Genomic DNA, 14138 nt, shown 5'->3' on the forward strand with positions numbered 1-14138 from the left:
GGCGTAGGCGTTCTCTGAGATGCCTGTAATGTAAATCCAACCAATCAATCAGCCTTGAACCGAGACTCTCGAAGCACACAGACACACACACACACACACACAGACACACACACCACTTTTAAAATAAGGAGAAGCCTTGTTTAAGGTGCAGCAGAAAGAGAAAAAAAACGACCGACTAATTTTCCATCACAAGACGAAGCTTGCTGCTCAATACCAGTAAAGAGAACTTCCTCTGGGATAACACACCACCGCCACTTTAATTCTCATCCATCCTCTCAAAATATACTTTAGGCGATTTGTAGGGGCCTAACAAAGACATACTTATAACGGGTTTTTTTTTTTTCTCTTGCTGTCTTAATAAACATGTAGACATAAATCATTTTTGTAATTTTAGAGGGAGACTGAGGTTGTATCTCAAATGGCACCCTATTCCCTATATAGTGCACTACTTCAGACCAAAACACTATGGCACCCTATTCCCTATACATAGTGCACTGCTTTAGACCAAAACACTATGGCACCCTATTCCCTATATAGTGCACTACTTCAGACCAAAACATTATGGCACCCTATTCCCTATATAGTGCACTACTTCAGACCAAAACACTATGGCACCCTATTCCCTATACATAGTGCACTGCTTTAGACCAGAACACTATAGGGAATTAGGGTGCCTCCCAAACGGCAACCTAAAGTGTCTGGAAAGCACGTAGGGAGCGTAGCGTAATACCAGTCTGTAGCGTAATACCAGTCTGTAAGCGTAATACCAGTCTGTAAGCGTAATACCAGTCTGTAGCGTAATGCCAGTCTGTAGCGTAATGCCAGTCTGTAGCGTAATGCCAGTCTGTAGCGTAATGCCAGTCTGTAGCGTAATGCCAGTCTGTAGCGTAATGCCAGTCTGTAGCGTAATGCCAGTCTGTAGCGTAATGCCAGTCTGTAGCGTAATGCCAGTCTGTAGCGTAATGCCAGTCTGTAGCGTAATGCCAGTCTGTAGCGTAGCGTAATGCCAGTCTGTAGCGTAATGCCAGTCTGTAGCGTAATGCCAGTCTGTAGCGTAATGCCAGTCTGTAGCGTGGCGTTATGCCAGTCTGTAGCGTGGCGTAATGCCAGTCTGTAGCGTGGCGTAATGCCAGTCTGTAGCGTGGCGTAATGCCAGTCTGTAGCGTGGCGTAATGCCAGTCTGTAGCGTGGCGTAATGCCAGTCTGTAGCGTGGCGTAATGCCAGTCTGTAGCGTGGCGTAATGCCAGTCTGTAGCGTGGCGTAATGCCAGTCTGTAGCGTGGCGTAATGCCAGTCTGTAGCGTGGCGTAATGCCAGTCTGTAGCGTGGCGTAATGCCAGTCTGTAGCGTGGCGTAATGCCAGTCTGTAGCGTGGCGTTATGCCAGTCTGTAGCGTAGCGTTATGCCAGTCTGTAGCGTAGCGTTATGCCAGTCTGTGGCGTTATGCCAGTCTGTAGCTGCCGTTATGCCAGTCTGTAGCGTAGCGTAATGCCAGTCTGTAGCGTAATACCAGTCTGTAGCGTGGCGTAATGCCAGTCTGTAGCGTGGCGTAATGCCAGTCTGTAGCGTGGCGTTATGCCAGTCTGTAGCGTGGCGTTTTGCCAGTCTGTAGCGTAGCGTTTTGCCAGTGTGTAGCGTAGCGTTTTGCCAGTCTGTAGCGTAGCGTTTTGCCAGTCTGTAGCGTAGCGTTTTGCCAGTCTGTAGCGTAGCGTTATGCCAGTCTGTAGCGTAGCGTTATGCCAGTCTGTAGCGTAGCGTTATGCCAGTCTGTAGCGTAGCGTAATGCCAGTCTGTAGCGTAGCGTAATGCCAGTCTGTAGCGTAGCGTAATGCCAGTCTGTAGCGTAATGCCAGTCTGTAGCGTAATGCCAGTCTGTAGCGTAGCGTAATGCCAGTCTGTAGCGTGGCGTAATGCCAGTCTGTAGCGTGGCGTTATGCCAGTCTGTAGCGTAGCGTTATGCCAGTCTGTAGCGTAGCGTTATGCCAGTCTGTAGCGTAGCGTTATGCCAGTCTGTAGCGTAGCGTTATGCCAGTCTGTAGCGTAGCGTTATACCAGTCTGTAGCGTAGCGTTATACCAGTCTGTAGCGTAGCGTTATACCAGTCTGTAGCGTAGCGTTATACCAGTCTGTAGCTAGCGTTATGCCAGTCTGTAGCGAAAGACCCGGGCTGTTCCATACTGGCCATGATCAGGAGTCCCGTAGGGCGGTGCACAATTTGACCCAGCATCGTCCAGTTTAGGGGAGGGTTTGGCCGACACATTGGTGCTTCCGGGTTAAGCTGGTGGGTGTTAAGAGTTGTTTGGCAGGTCATGTTTCGGAGAATGCGTGACTCGACCTTTGAGCCCGTTGGGGAGTTTCAGCGATGAGACAAAGATCAAAATTGGGGAGAAAATATATCAAACAGAACCAACTTATTGACATAAGTATTCAGACCCTTTGCTATGAGATTCTAAATTGAGCTCATGTAAGTCCTGTTTCCATTGATCATCCTTGAGATGTTTCTACAACTTGATTGGAGTCCACCTGTGGTAAATTCAATTGATTGGACATGATTTAGAAAGGCACACACCTGTCTATATAAGGTCCCACAGTTGACAGTGCATGTCAGAGCAAAAACCAAGCCATGAGGTTCGAAGGAATTGTCCATAGAGCTCCCGAGATGACAAGATTGTGTTAAGTCACAGATCTGGGGAAGTGTACCAACAAATGTCAGCAGCATCGAAGGTCCCATTAACACAGTGGCCTCCATCATTCTTAAATGTAAGTTTGGAACCCCCAAGACTAGAGCTGGCCGCCCGGCCAAACTGATCAATCAGGGGAGAAAGGTCTTGGTCAGGGAGGTGACCAAGAACCCAATGGTCACTCTGACAAAGCGCCAGAGTTCCTTTGTGGAGATTGGAAAACCTTCCAGAAGGACAACCATCTCTGCAGCACTCCACTGATCAGGCTTTTATGGTAGAGTGGCCAGACGGAAGCCACTCCTCAGTAAAATGCAAATAACAGCCTGCATGGAGTTTGCTAAAAGGCACCTGAAGGACTATGAGAAACAAGATTCTCTGGTCTGATGAAACCAAGATTGAACTCTTTGGCCTGAATGCCAAGTGTCACGTCTGGAGGAAACCTGGCTCCATCCCTATGGTGAAGCATGGTGGTGGCAGCATCATGCTGTGGGGATGTTTTTCAGCGGCAGGGACTGGGAGACTAGTCAGGATCGAGGGAAAGATGAACTGAGCAAAGTTCAGAGAGATCCTTGACGAAAACCTGCTCAGGACCTCAGACTGGGGTGAAGGTTCACCTTCCAACAGGACAATGACCCTAAACACACAGCCAGGAGTGGACAATGTACGAGTGGCTTCGGAAGAAGTCTCTGAATGTCCTTGAGTGTCCCAGCCAGAGCCCGGACTTCAACCTGATCTAACATCTCTGGAGAGACCTGACAATAGCTGTACAGCGACGCTCCTCATCCAACCTGACAGAGTTTGAGAGGATCTGCAGAGAAGAATGGGAGAAACTCCCCAAATACAGGTGTGCCAAGCTTGTAGCATCATACCCAAGAAGACTCGAGGCTATAATCGCTGCCAAAGGTGCTTCAACAAAGTTCTGAGTAAAGGGTCTGAATACTTATGTAAATGGTGTAAATAAAGTAGTTCTGTTTTTATACATTCGCAAACATTTCTAAACCTGTTTTGGCTTTGTCATTATGGGGCATTGTGATGTCATTATGGGGCATTGTGATGTCATTATGGGGCATTGTGATGTCATTATGGGGCATTGTGATGTCATTATGGGGCATTGTGTGTAGATTGCTAAAGATGTTTAATTTATTTGATTCATTTTAGAATAAGGCTGTAACAAAATATGGAAAAAATCCTTTACTGTGTCTATATGGATCTGACCGTGCTATTGTGTGTGTGTAGAGAGAGAGAGAGGTGCCTTATTGTTATTATGAACTTGGTACCAATGTAATTAGTGCAGTGAAAACAAAGGTTTTGTTATACCTGTGGTATACCTTCTGATACAACGGCTGTCAGCTAATCAGCATTCAGGCTCCAACAACCCCGTTTATAATGTTGTGTGTTTATTTATATAGATATATATGTATGTGTGTTCTGGGTTTAATCACGTTACGATGTTGCAAGGCGCTGGTGTCTTATTCCCTAACACAAAGGGTCCAATTTAATACGAGTTGAGTCACGCTGACAGATCAGGACACAGAACATTAAACAGCTGTAAATCTCTTCCGTGTGTGTGTGTGTGTGTTTGACAGCTGGCAATCTCTACTGTGTCCATCAGAACCAGCCCCCTGGCCCACAATGCATCTCACCCCAGCAGTGTGTCTGACTCGGGCTGAGATGGCACCCTATTCCCTATGTAGTGCACTACATTTGACCAGGGCCCTATGGGGAATAGTGTGCAATTTGGGACACAGTGTCGGGGTTATGTTAAAACCCTGATGGCGTACATCAGGTGCTCTCTTTCACTCTTCAGGGGAATCGGCTCACACAGCATGTCATCCATCCTCTTCTCTCTCTCTGGTTCACACAGCATGTCATCCATCCTCTTCTCTCTCTCTGGTTCACACAGCATGTCATCCATCCTCTTCTCTCTCTGGTTCACACAGCATGTCATCCATCCTCTTCTCTCTCTCTGGTTCACACAGCATGTCATCCATCCTCTTCTCTCTCTCTGGTTCACACAGCATGTCATCCATCCTCTTCTCTCTCTCTCTCTGGTTCACACAGCATGTCATCCATCCTCATCTCTCTCTGGTTCACACAGCATGTCATCCATCCTCTTCTCTCTCTCTGGTTCACACAGCATGTCATCCATCCTCTTCTCTCTCTCTGGTTCACACAGCATGTCATCCATCCTCTTCTCTCTCTCTCTCTGGTTCACACAGCATGTCATCCATCCTCATCTCTCTCTGGTTCACACAGCATGTCATCCATCCTCTTCTCTCTCTCTGGTTCACACAGCATGTCATCCATCCTCTTCTCTCTCTCTCTCTGGTTCACACAGCATGTCATCCATCCTCTTCTCTCTCTGGTTCACACAGCATGTCATCCATCCTCTTCTCTCTCTCTGGGTCACACAGCATGTCATCCATCCTCTTCTCTCTCTGGTTCACACAGCATGTCATCCATCCTCTTCTCTCTCTCTGGTTCACACAGCATGTCATCCATCCTCTTCTCTCTCTCTGGTTCACACAGCATGTCATCCATCCTCTTCTCTCTCTCTCTCTCTGGTTCACACAGCATGTCATCCATCCTCATCTCTCTCTGGTTCACACAGCATGTCATCCATCCTCATCTCTCTCTGGTTCACACAGCATGTCATCCATCCTCTTCTCTCTCTGGTTCACACAGCATGTCATCCATCTTCTCTCTCTGGTTCACACAGCATGTCATCCATCCTCTTCTCTCTCTCTGGTTCACACAGCATGTCATCCATCCTCCTCTCTCTCTGGGTCACACAGCATGTCATCCATCCTCTTCTCTCTCTGGTTCACACAGCATGTCATCCATCCTCTTCTCTCTCTGGTTCACACAGCATGTCATCCATCCTCTTCTCTCTCTCTCTGGTTCACACAGCATGTCATCCATCCTCTTCTCTCTCTGGTTCACACAGCATGTCATCCATCCTCTTCTCTCTCTCTCTGGTTCACACAGCATGTCATCCATCCTCTTCTCTCTCTCTCTGGTTCACACAGCATGTCATCCATCCTCTTCTTGCTCTCTTTGGTTCACACAGCATGTCATCCATCCTCTTCTCTCTCTCTGGTTCACACAGCATGTCATCCATCCTCTTCTCTCTCTGGTTCACACAGCATGTCATCCATCCTCTTCTCTCTCTGGCTCACACAGCATGTCATCCATCCTCTTCTCTCTCTGGCTCACACAGCATGCCATCCATCCTCTTCTCTCTCTCTGTTTGGTTCACACAGCATGCCATCCATCCTCTTCTCTCTCTCTGTTTGGTTCACACAGCATGTCATCCATCCTCTTCTCTCTCTCTGGTTCACACAGCATGTCATCCATCCTCTTCTCTCTCTCTCTGGTTCACACAGCATGTCATCCATCCTCATCTCTCTCTGGTTCACACAGCATGTCATCCATCCTCATCTCTCTCTGGTTCACACAGCATGTCATCCATCCTCTTCTCTCTCTGGTTCACACAGCATGTCATCCATCTTCTCTCTCTGGTTCACACAGCATGTCATCCATCCTCTTCTCTCTCTCTGGTTCACACAGCATGTCATCCATCCTCTTCTCTCTCTCTGGTTCACACAGCATGTCATCCATCCTCTTCTCTCTCTCTGGGTCACACAGCATGTCATCCATCCTCTTCTCTCTCTGGGTCACACAGCATGTCATCCATCCTCTTCTCTCTCTGGTTCACACAGCATGTCATCCATCCTCTTTTCTCTCTGGCTCACACAGCATGTCATCCATCCTCTTCTCTCTCTGGCTCACACAGCATGTCATCCATCCTCTTCTCTCTCTGGCTCACACAGCATGTCATCCATCCTCTTCTCTCTCTGGCTCACACAGCATGTCATCCATCCTCTTCTCTCTCTGGCTCACACAGCATGTCATCCATCCTCTTCTCTCTCTGGTTCACACAGCATGTCATCCATCCTCTTCTCTCTCTCTCTTTGGTTCACACAGCATGTCATCCATCCTCTTCTCTCTCTCTCTTTGGTTCACACAGCATGTCATCCATCCTCTTCTCTCTCTCTGTTTGGTTCACACAGCATGTCATCCATCCTCTTCTCTCTCTCTGTTTGGTTCACACAGCATGTCATCCATCCTCTTCTCTCTCTTTTTGGTTCACACAGCATGTCATCATCCTCTTCTCTCTCTTTGGTTCACACAGCATGTCATCCATCCTCTTCTCTCTTTGGTTCACAGCATCTCATCCATCCTCTTCTCTCTCTCTAGTTCACACAGCATATCATCCATCCTCTTCTCTCTCTCTAGTTCACACAGCATATCATCCATCCTCTTCTCTCTCTCTTTGGTTCACACAGCATGTCATCCATCCTCTTCTCTCTCTGTTCGGCTCACAGAGCATGTCATCCATCGGCTAGTTCTCTGTCACCTTTCCATTTTATACACAAGATGTTTATGTACATCCCGCTAGGCTAAGCCACAGTGATTAGCATCATGATATGCTGTTTATGTACATCCCGCTAGGCTAAGCCACAGTGATTAGCATCATGATATGCTGTTTATGTACATCCCGCTAGGCTAAGCCACAGTGATTAGCATCATGATATGCTGTTTATGTACATCCCGCTAGGCTAAGCCACAGTGATTAGCATCATGATATGCTGTTTATGTACATACCGCTAGGCTAAGCCACAGTGATTAGCATCATGATATGCTGTTTATGTACATACCGCTAGGCTAAGCCACAGTGATTAGCGTCATGATCTCAGCTCAGAAATCAAGCCATCTGGGCTAATTAGACAGATAACAGGATGGTACTGAAGCAAACTTATGGTTCCTCGTGTCTCACTAGATTGTCTTCTACTTTCAGTGTGTCCCAAGTGCACTACAAAGCTAGTAGGTAGTCATTATCAGAGCCCTATGGTCCTTTTGGGATGCAACCTCTGTGTCTGTATTAATCAGGGGTCCTTCAGGCCTGTCTCTTGGGGCCCTCAAAAACCAAACAAATCATTTTTCTCCTGCACAGACTATTTGGCCCTCTGTCCTGTCTGTGAAACGTAATAGTTACAATACTAGTTTCCTAGTTGTTATACAGTCTTTATCTTGTGGAATCTGATAAGTGCCTGTCAGATATGTCCTACTACAGTGATGCAAGCCATTATCATGTTTTATCTCATTGGTGAAATGGTAAACATCACCAACCAGGCTACTTCTCTGAATATCCCCCCCCTCCTTCTCTCTGTTGTGCTTTCTTCCCCCCCTCTCTCTGTTGTGCTCTCTCCCCCCCCCCCCTCTCTCTGTTGTGCTCTCTTCCCCCCCTCTCTCTGTTGTGCTTTCTTCCCCCCCTCTCTCTGTTGTGCTCTCTTCCCCCCCTCTCTCTGTTGTGCTCTCTTCCCCCCCCTCTCTCTGTTGTGCTCTCTTCCCCCCTCTCTCTGTTGTGCTTTCTTCCCCCCCTCTCTCTGTTGTGCTTTCTTCCCCCCTCTCTCTGTTGTGCTTTCTTCCCCCCCTCTGTTGTGCTCTCTTCCCCCCTCTCTCTGTTGTGCTTTCTTCCCCCCCCCTCTCTGTTGTGCTTTCTTCCCCCCCCCTCTCTCTGTTGTGCTCTCTTCCCCCTCTCTCTGTTGTGCTTTCTTCCCCCTCTCTCTGTTGTGCTTTCTTCCCCCCCCCTCTCTCTGTTGTGCTTTCTTCCCCCCCTCTCTCTGTTGTGCTTTCTTCCCCCCCTCTCTCTTCCCCCCCTCTCTCTGTTGTGCTTTCTTCCCCCCCTCTCTCTGTTGTGCTTTCTTCCCCCCCTCTCTCTGTTGTGCTTTCTTCCCCCCCTCTCTCTGTTGTGCTTTCTTCCCCCCCCTCTCTCTGTTGTGCTTTCTTCCCCCCCCTCTCTCTGTTGTGCTTTCTTCCACCCCCCCTCTCTCTGTTGTGCTTTCTTCCCCCCCCCTCTCTCTGTTGTGCTTTCTTCCCCCCTCTCTCTGTTGTGCTCTCTTCCCCCCTCTCTCTGTTGTGCTCTCTCCCCCCCTCTCTCTGTTGTGCTTTCTTCCCCCCTCTCTCTCTGTTGTGCTTTCTTCCCCCCCTCTCTCTCTGTTGTGCTTTCTTCCCCCCTCTCTCTGTTGTGCTTTCTCCCCCCCTCTCTCTGTTGTGCTTTCTCCCCCCCCTCTCTCTGTTGTGCTTTCTCCCCCCCCTCTCTCTGTTGTGCTTTCTTCCACCCCCCCCTCTCTCTGTTGTGCTTTCTTCCACCCCCCTCTCTCTGTTGTGCTTTCTTCCCCCCCTCTCTCTGTTGTGCTTTCTTCCCCCCCTCTCTCTGTTGTGCTTTCTCCCCCCCCTCTCTCTGTTGTGCTTTCTTCCACCCCCCCTCTCTCTGTTGTGCTTTCTTCCCCCCCTCTCTCTGTTGTGCTTTCTTCCCCCCCCTCTCTCTGTTGTGCTTTCTTCCCCCCCCCCTCTCTCTGTTGTGCTTTCTTCCCCCCCCCCTCTCTCTGTTGTGGTTTCTCCCCCCCCCTCTCTCTGTTGTGCTTTCTTCCACCCTCCCTCTCTCTGTTGTGCTTTCTTCCACCCCCCCTCTCTCTGTTGTGCTTTCTTCCCCCCCTCTCTCTGTTGTGCTTTCTTCCCCCCCTCTCTCTGTTGTGCTCTCTTCTTCCCCTGTCTCTGTTGTGCTTTCTTCCCCCCCTCTCTCTGTTGTGCTTTCTTCCCCCCCCCCCTCTCTCTGTTGTGCTTTCTTCCCCCCCTCTCTCTGTTGTGCTTTCTTCCCCCCCCCTCTCTCTGTTGTGCTTTCTTCCCCCCCTCTCTCTGTTGTGTTTTCTTCCCCCCCTCTCTCTGTTGTGCTTTCTTCCCCCCCTCTCTCTGTTGTGCTTTCTTCCCCCCCCTCTCTCTGTTGTGCTTTCTCCCCCCCCCTCTCTCTGTTGTGCTCTCTTCCCCCCCCTCTCTCTGTTGTGCTCTCTTCCCCCCCTCTCTCTGTTGTGCTTTCTTCCCCCCCTCTCTCTGTTGTGCTTTCTTCCCCCCCTCTCTCTGTTGTGCTTTCTTCCCCCCCCTCTCTCTGTTGTGCTTTCTTCCCCCCCCTCTCTCTGTTGTGCTTTCTTCCCCCCCCTCTCTCTGTTGTGCTTTCTTCCCCCCCTCTCTCTGTTGTGCTTTCTTTCCCCCCCTCTCTCTGTTGTGCTTTCTTCCCCCCCCCCTCTCTCTGTTGTGCTTTCTTCCCCCCCTCTCTCTTCCCCCCCTCTCTCTGTTGTGCTTTCTTCCCCCCCTCTCTCTGTTGTGCTTTCTTCCCCCCCCCTCTCTCTGTTGTGCTTTCTTCCCCCCCCCTCTCTCTGTTGTGCTTTCTTCCCCCCCTCTCTCTGTTGTGTTTTCTTCCCCCCTCTCTCTTCCCCCCCTCTCTCTGTTGTGCTTTCTTCCCCCCTCTCTCTCTGTTGTGCTTTCTTCCCCCCCTCTCTCTGTTGTGCTTTCTCCCCCCCTCTCTCTGTTGTGCTTTCTTCCACCCCCCCTCTCTCTGTTGTGCTTTCTTCCACCCCCCCTCTCTCTGTTGTGCTTTCTTCCCCCCTCTCTCTGTTGTGCTTTCTTTCTCCCCCCTCTCTCTGTTGTGCTTTCTCCCCCCCTCTCTATGTTGTGCTCTCTTCCCCCCCTCTCTCTGTTGTGCTTTCCCCCCCCCTCTCTCTCTGTTGTGCTTTCTTCCCCCCCTCTCTCTGTTGTGTTTTCTTCCCCCCTCTCTCTTCCCCCCTCTCTCTGTTGTGTTTTCTTCCCCCCCTCTCCCCCCTCTCTCTGTTGTGTTTTCTTCCCCCTCTCCCCCCCTCTCCCCCCCTCTCCCCCCTCTTCCCCCCTCTCTTCCCCCCTCTCTTCCCCCCTCTCTTCCCCCCTCTCTTCCCCCTCTCTTCCCCTCTCTTTCCCCCTCTCTTTCCCCCTCTCTCTTTCCCCCTCTCTTTCCCTCTCTCTTTCCCCCTCTCTTTCCCCCTCTCTTTCCCCCTCTCTTTCCCCCTCTCTTTCCCCCTCTCTTTCCCCCTCTCTTTCCCCCTCTCTTTCCCCCTCTCTTTCCCCCTCTCTTTACCCCTCTCTTTACCCCTCTCTCTTTACCCCTCTCTCTTTCCCCCTCTCTCTTCCCCCCTCTCTTCGTTGTGTTTTCTTCCCCCTCTCTCTCTTCCCCCCCCTCTCTCTCTCTCTCTCTCTCTCTCTCTCTCTCTCTCTCTCTCTCCCCCCCTCTCCCCCCTCTCTCTGTTGTGTTTTCTTCCCCCTCTCCCCCCCTCTCCCCCCTCTCCCCCCCTCTCTTCCCCCCTCTCTTCCCCCCTCTCTTCCCCCTCTCTTCCCCCTCTCTTTCCCCCTCTCTTTCCCCCTCTCTCTTTCCCCCTCTCTTTCCCTCTCTCTTTCCCCCTCTCTTCCCCCCTCTCTTCCCCCCTCTCTTCCCCCCTCTCTTCCCCCCTCTCTTCCCCCTCTCTTTCCCCCCCTCTCTTTCCCCCTCTCTTTCCCCCTCTCTCTTTCCCCCTCTCTTTCCCTCTCTCTTTCCCCCTCTCTTTCCCCCTCTCTTTCCCCCTCTCTTTCCCCCTCTCTTTCCCCCTCTCTTTCCCCCTCTCTTTCCCCCTCTCTTTCCCCCTCTCTTTCCCCCTCTCTTTCCCCCTCTCTTTACCCCTCTCTCTTTACCCCTCTCTCTTTCCCCCTCTCTTTCCCCCTCTCTTTCCCCCTCTCTTTCCCCCTCTCTTTCCCCCTCTCTTTCCCCCTCTCTTTACCCCTCTCTCTTTACCCCTCTCTCTTTACCCCTCTCTCTTTCCCCCTCTCTTCGTTGTGTTTTCTTCCCCCTCTCTCTCTTCCCCCCCCTCTCTCTCTCTCTCTCTCTCTCTCTCTCTCTCTCTCTCTCTCTCTGTGCTCTCTCCCCCCCTCTCTCTCTCTCTGTGCTCTCCCCCCCCCCTCTCTCTCTCTCTGTTGTGCTCTCTTCAGCCCCCCCTCTCTCTCTCTCTCTCTCTCTCTCTGTTGTGCTCTCTTCCCCCCCCTCTCTCTCTCTCTCTCTCTCTCTCTCTCTCTCTCTGTGTTCTCTCCCCCCCCCCCCCTCTCTCACTCTGTGCTCTCTTCCCCCTCTCTCTCTCACTCTGTTGTGCTCTCTTTCTCCCCCTTCACTCTCATGTTTAGTTTCTCTTCCTGTCTTTCTAGGCAGTCTCTCAGCAGGACTTGGTCCACATGGCGATCCAGATCGCATGTGGGATGAGCTACCTGGCCAGGAGAGAGGTCATCCACAAAGACCTGGCCGCCAGGAACTGTGTGTGAGTATCTTATCACCCTGCTCAGCTCAACTGCTAATACTTTTGGGCAATAATCCGGAGACAGGTGTTTTCTCCGTCTCTTTAGGTATCAGACTCGAATTCCACTGATTTTCAAAACGTGATCCTCCAGATAGTGGACAGTTATGCAGCTCCTCGACACAATACTTTTTTTTAAAGCCGCATTCGACAGGATTACCAACATAGACAGAGGCCTTCTGTATGGCAGACCAAATCTAAACTCTTCTCTCGGCAGGTCCAGCCCACTCATTATCTCAGCCAATCATGGCTAGTGGGACGACTGCTGGCTTTTTCTGTGGCTTAACCCAACAAGGCTCGTCATTTTAACAATTTTATTCGTATTTAAAGATGGTATACAAGTTTGTTAAGGCACATGAAAGTTCACGTTCCAGAAGGAATTTCTGCTAAAAAAAAAATCTGATTGATCAATCAATCATTCAATCAATCAAATGTATTTATAAAGCCCTTCGTACATCAGCTGATATCTCAAAGTGCTGTACAGAAACCCAGCGTAAAACCCCAAACAGCAAGCAATGCAGGTGTAGAAGCACGGTGTCTAGGAAAAACTCCCTAGAAAGGCCAAAACCTAGGAAGAAACCTAGAGAGGAACCAGGCTATGTGGGGTGGCCAGTCCTCTTCTGGCTGTGCCGGGTGGAGATTATAACAGAACATGGCCAAGATGTTCAAATGTTCATAAATGACCAGCATGGTCAAATAATAATAAGGCAGAACAGTTGAAACTGGAGCAGCAGCACGGCCAGGTGGACTGGGGACAGCAAGGAGTCATCATGTCAGGTAGTCCTGAGGCAAGGTCCTACGGCTCAGGTTCTCGGAGAGAAAGAAAGAGAAAGAGAATTAGAGAGAGCATATTTAAATTCACACAGGACACCGGATAAGACAGGAGAAATACTCCAGATATAACAGACAGCCCCCCGACACAAACTACTGCAGCATAAATACTGGAGGCTGAGACAGGAGGGGTCAGGAAAGGGCCAAACAGGAAGGGATATCTTCAACCACCAACTTACCATCCTGAGACAAGGATGCCAACAAAGATTTCCACCATGGCACGAACCCAAGGGGAGGCGCCAACCCAGACAGGAAGATAATGTCAGTGACTCAACCCACTCAAGCGACGCACCCCTCCTAGGGATGAAAGAGCACCAGTAAGCCAGTGACTCAGCCTCTGTAATAGGGTTAGAGGCAGAGAATCCCAGTGGAGAGAGGGGAACCGGCCAGGCAGAGACAGCAAGGGTGGTTCTTTGCTCCAGAGCCTTTCCGTTCACCTTCCCACTCCTGGACTACACGCAATCATAGGACCTACTGAACAGATGAGTCTTCAGTAAAGACTTAAAGGTTGAGACCGAGTTTGTGTCTCTGACATGGGTCGGCAGACCATTCCATATAAATGGAGCTCTATAGGAGAAAGCCCTGCCTCCAGCTGTTTGCTTAGAAATTCTAGGGACAATTAGGAGGCCTGTGTCTTGTGACTGTAGCGTATCTTTTTAATACTTTTCCCCTCTCTGTGACCCTGTCCTCTACCCCCCCTCCTCTGTGACCCTGTCCTCTACCCCCCCTCCTCTGTGACCCTGTCCTCTCCCCCCCCTCCTCTGTGACCCTGTCCTCTCCCCCCCGTGACCCTGTCCTCTCCTCCCCGTGACCCTGTCCTCTCCTCCCCGTGACCCTGTCCTCTCCTCCCCGTGACCCTGTCCTCTCCTCCCCGTGACCCTGTCCTCTCCTCCCCGTGACCCTGTCCTCTCCTCCCCGTGATCCTGTCCTCTCCTCCCCGTGACCCTGTCCTCTCCTCCCCGTGACCCTGTCCTCTCCTCCCCGTGACCCTGTCCTCTCCCTCTCTTCCTCTGACAGTATTGACGACAGCATGCAGGTGAAGATCTGTGACAACGCCCTGTCCAGAGACCTGTTCCCTATGGACTACCACTGTCTGGGAGACAACGAGAACAGACCGGTCCGCTGGATGGCCCTGGAGAGCCTGCTCAACCATGACTTCTCTAGTGCTAGTGATGTGGTGAGAACACACACACACACTTACACACACACACTTACACACACACACTTACACACACACACTTACACACACACACACTTACACACACACTTACACACACACACACACTTACACACACACACACACTTACACGTTACACACACACACACTTACACGTTACACACACACACACTTACACGTTACACACACACACACTGACACGTTA

At 50.5% G+C, this 14138-nt stretch overlaps 1 protein-coding gene across 3 annotated transcripts in view; it reads left to right on the forward strand.

Moving 5' to 3' along the window:
- The window catches only part of ryk (receptor like tyrosine kinase), a 144903-nt gene that overhangs the window by 102009 nt on the left and 28756 nt on the right, over positions 1–14138 (forward strand). For all 3 annotated transcript variants that reach the window (XM_036978933.1, XM_036978931.1, XM_036978932.1), the window contains 2 exons: positions 11780–11889; positions 13774–13933. In XM_036978933.1, coding sequence (XP_036834828.1) covers positions 11780–11889; positions 13774–13933 — 270 coding nt within the window. The remainder of the gene's footprint in view (positions 1–11779; positions 11890–13773; positions 13934–14138) is intronic.

This window comes from Oncorhynchus mykiss, chromosome 5 (genome assembly GCF_013265735.2).
Source record: "Oncorhynchus mykiss isolate Arlee chromosome 5, USDA_OmykA_1.1, whole genome shotgun sequence".
In the NCBI taxonomy this organism is placed as follows: Eukaryota; Metazoa; Chordata; class Actinopteri; order Salmoniformes; family Salmonidae; genus Oncorhynchus; species Oncorhynchus mykiss.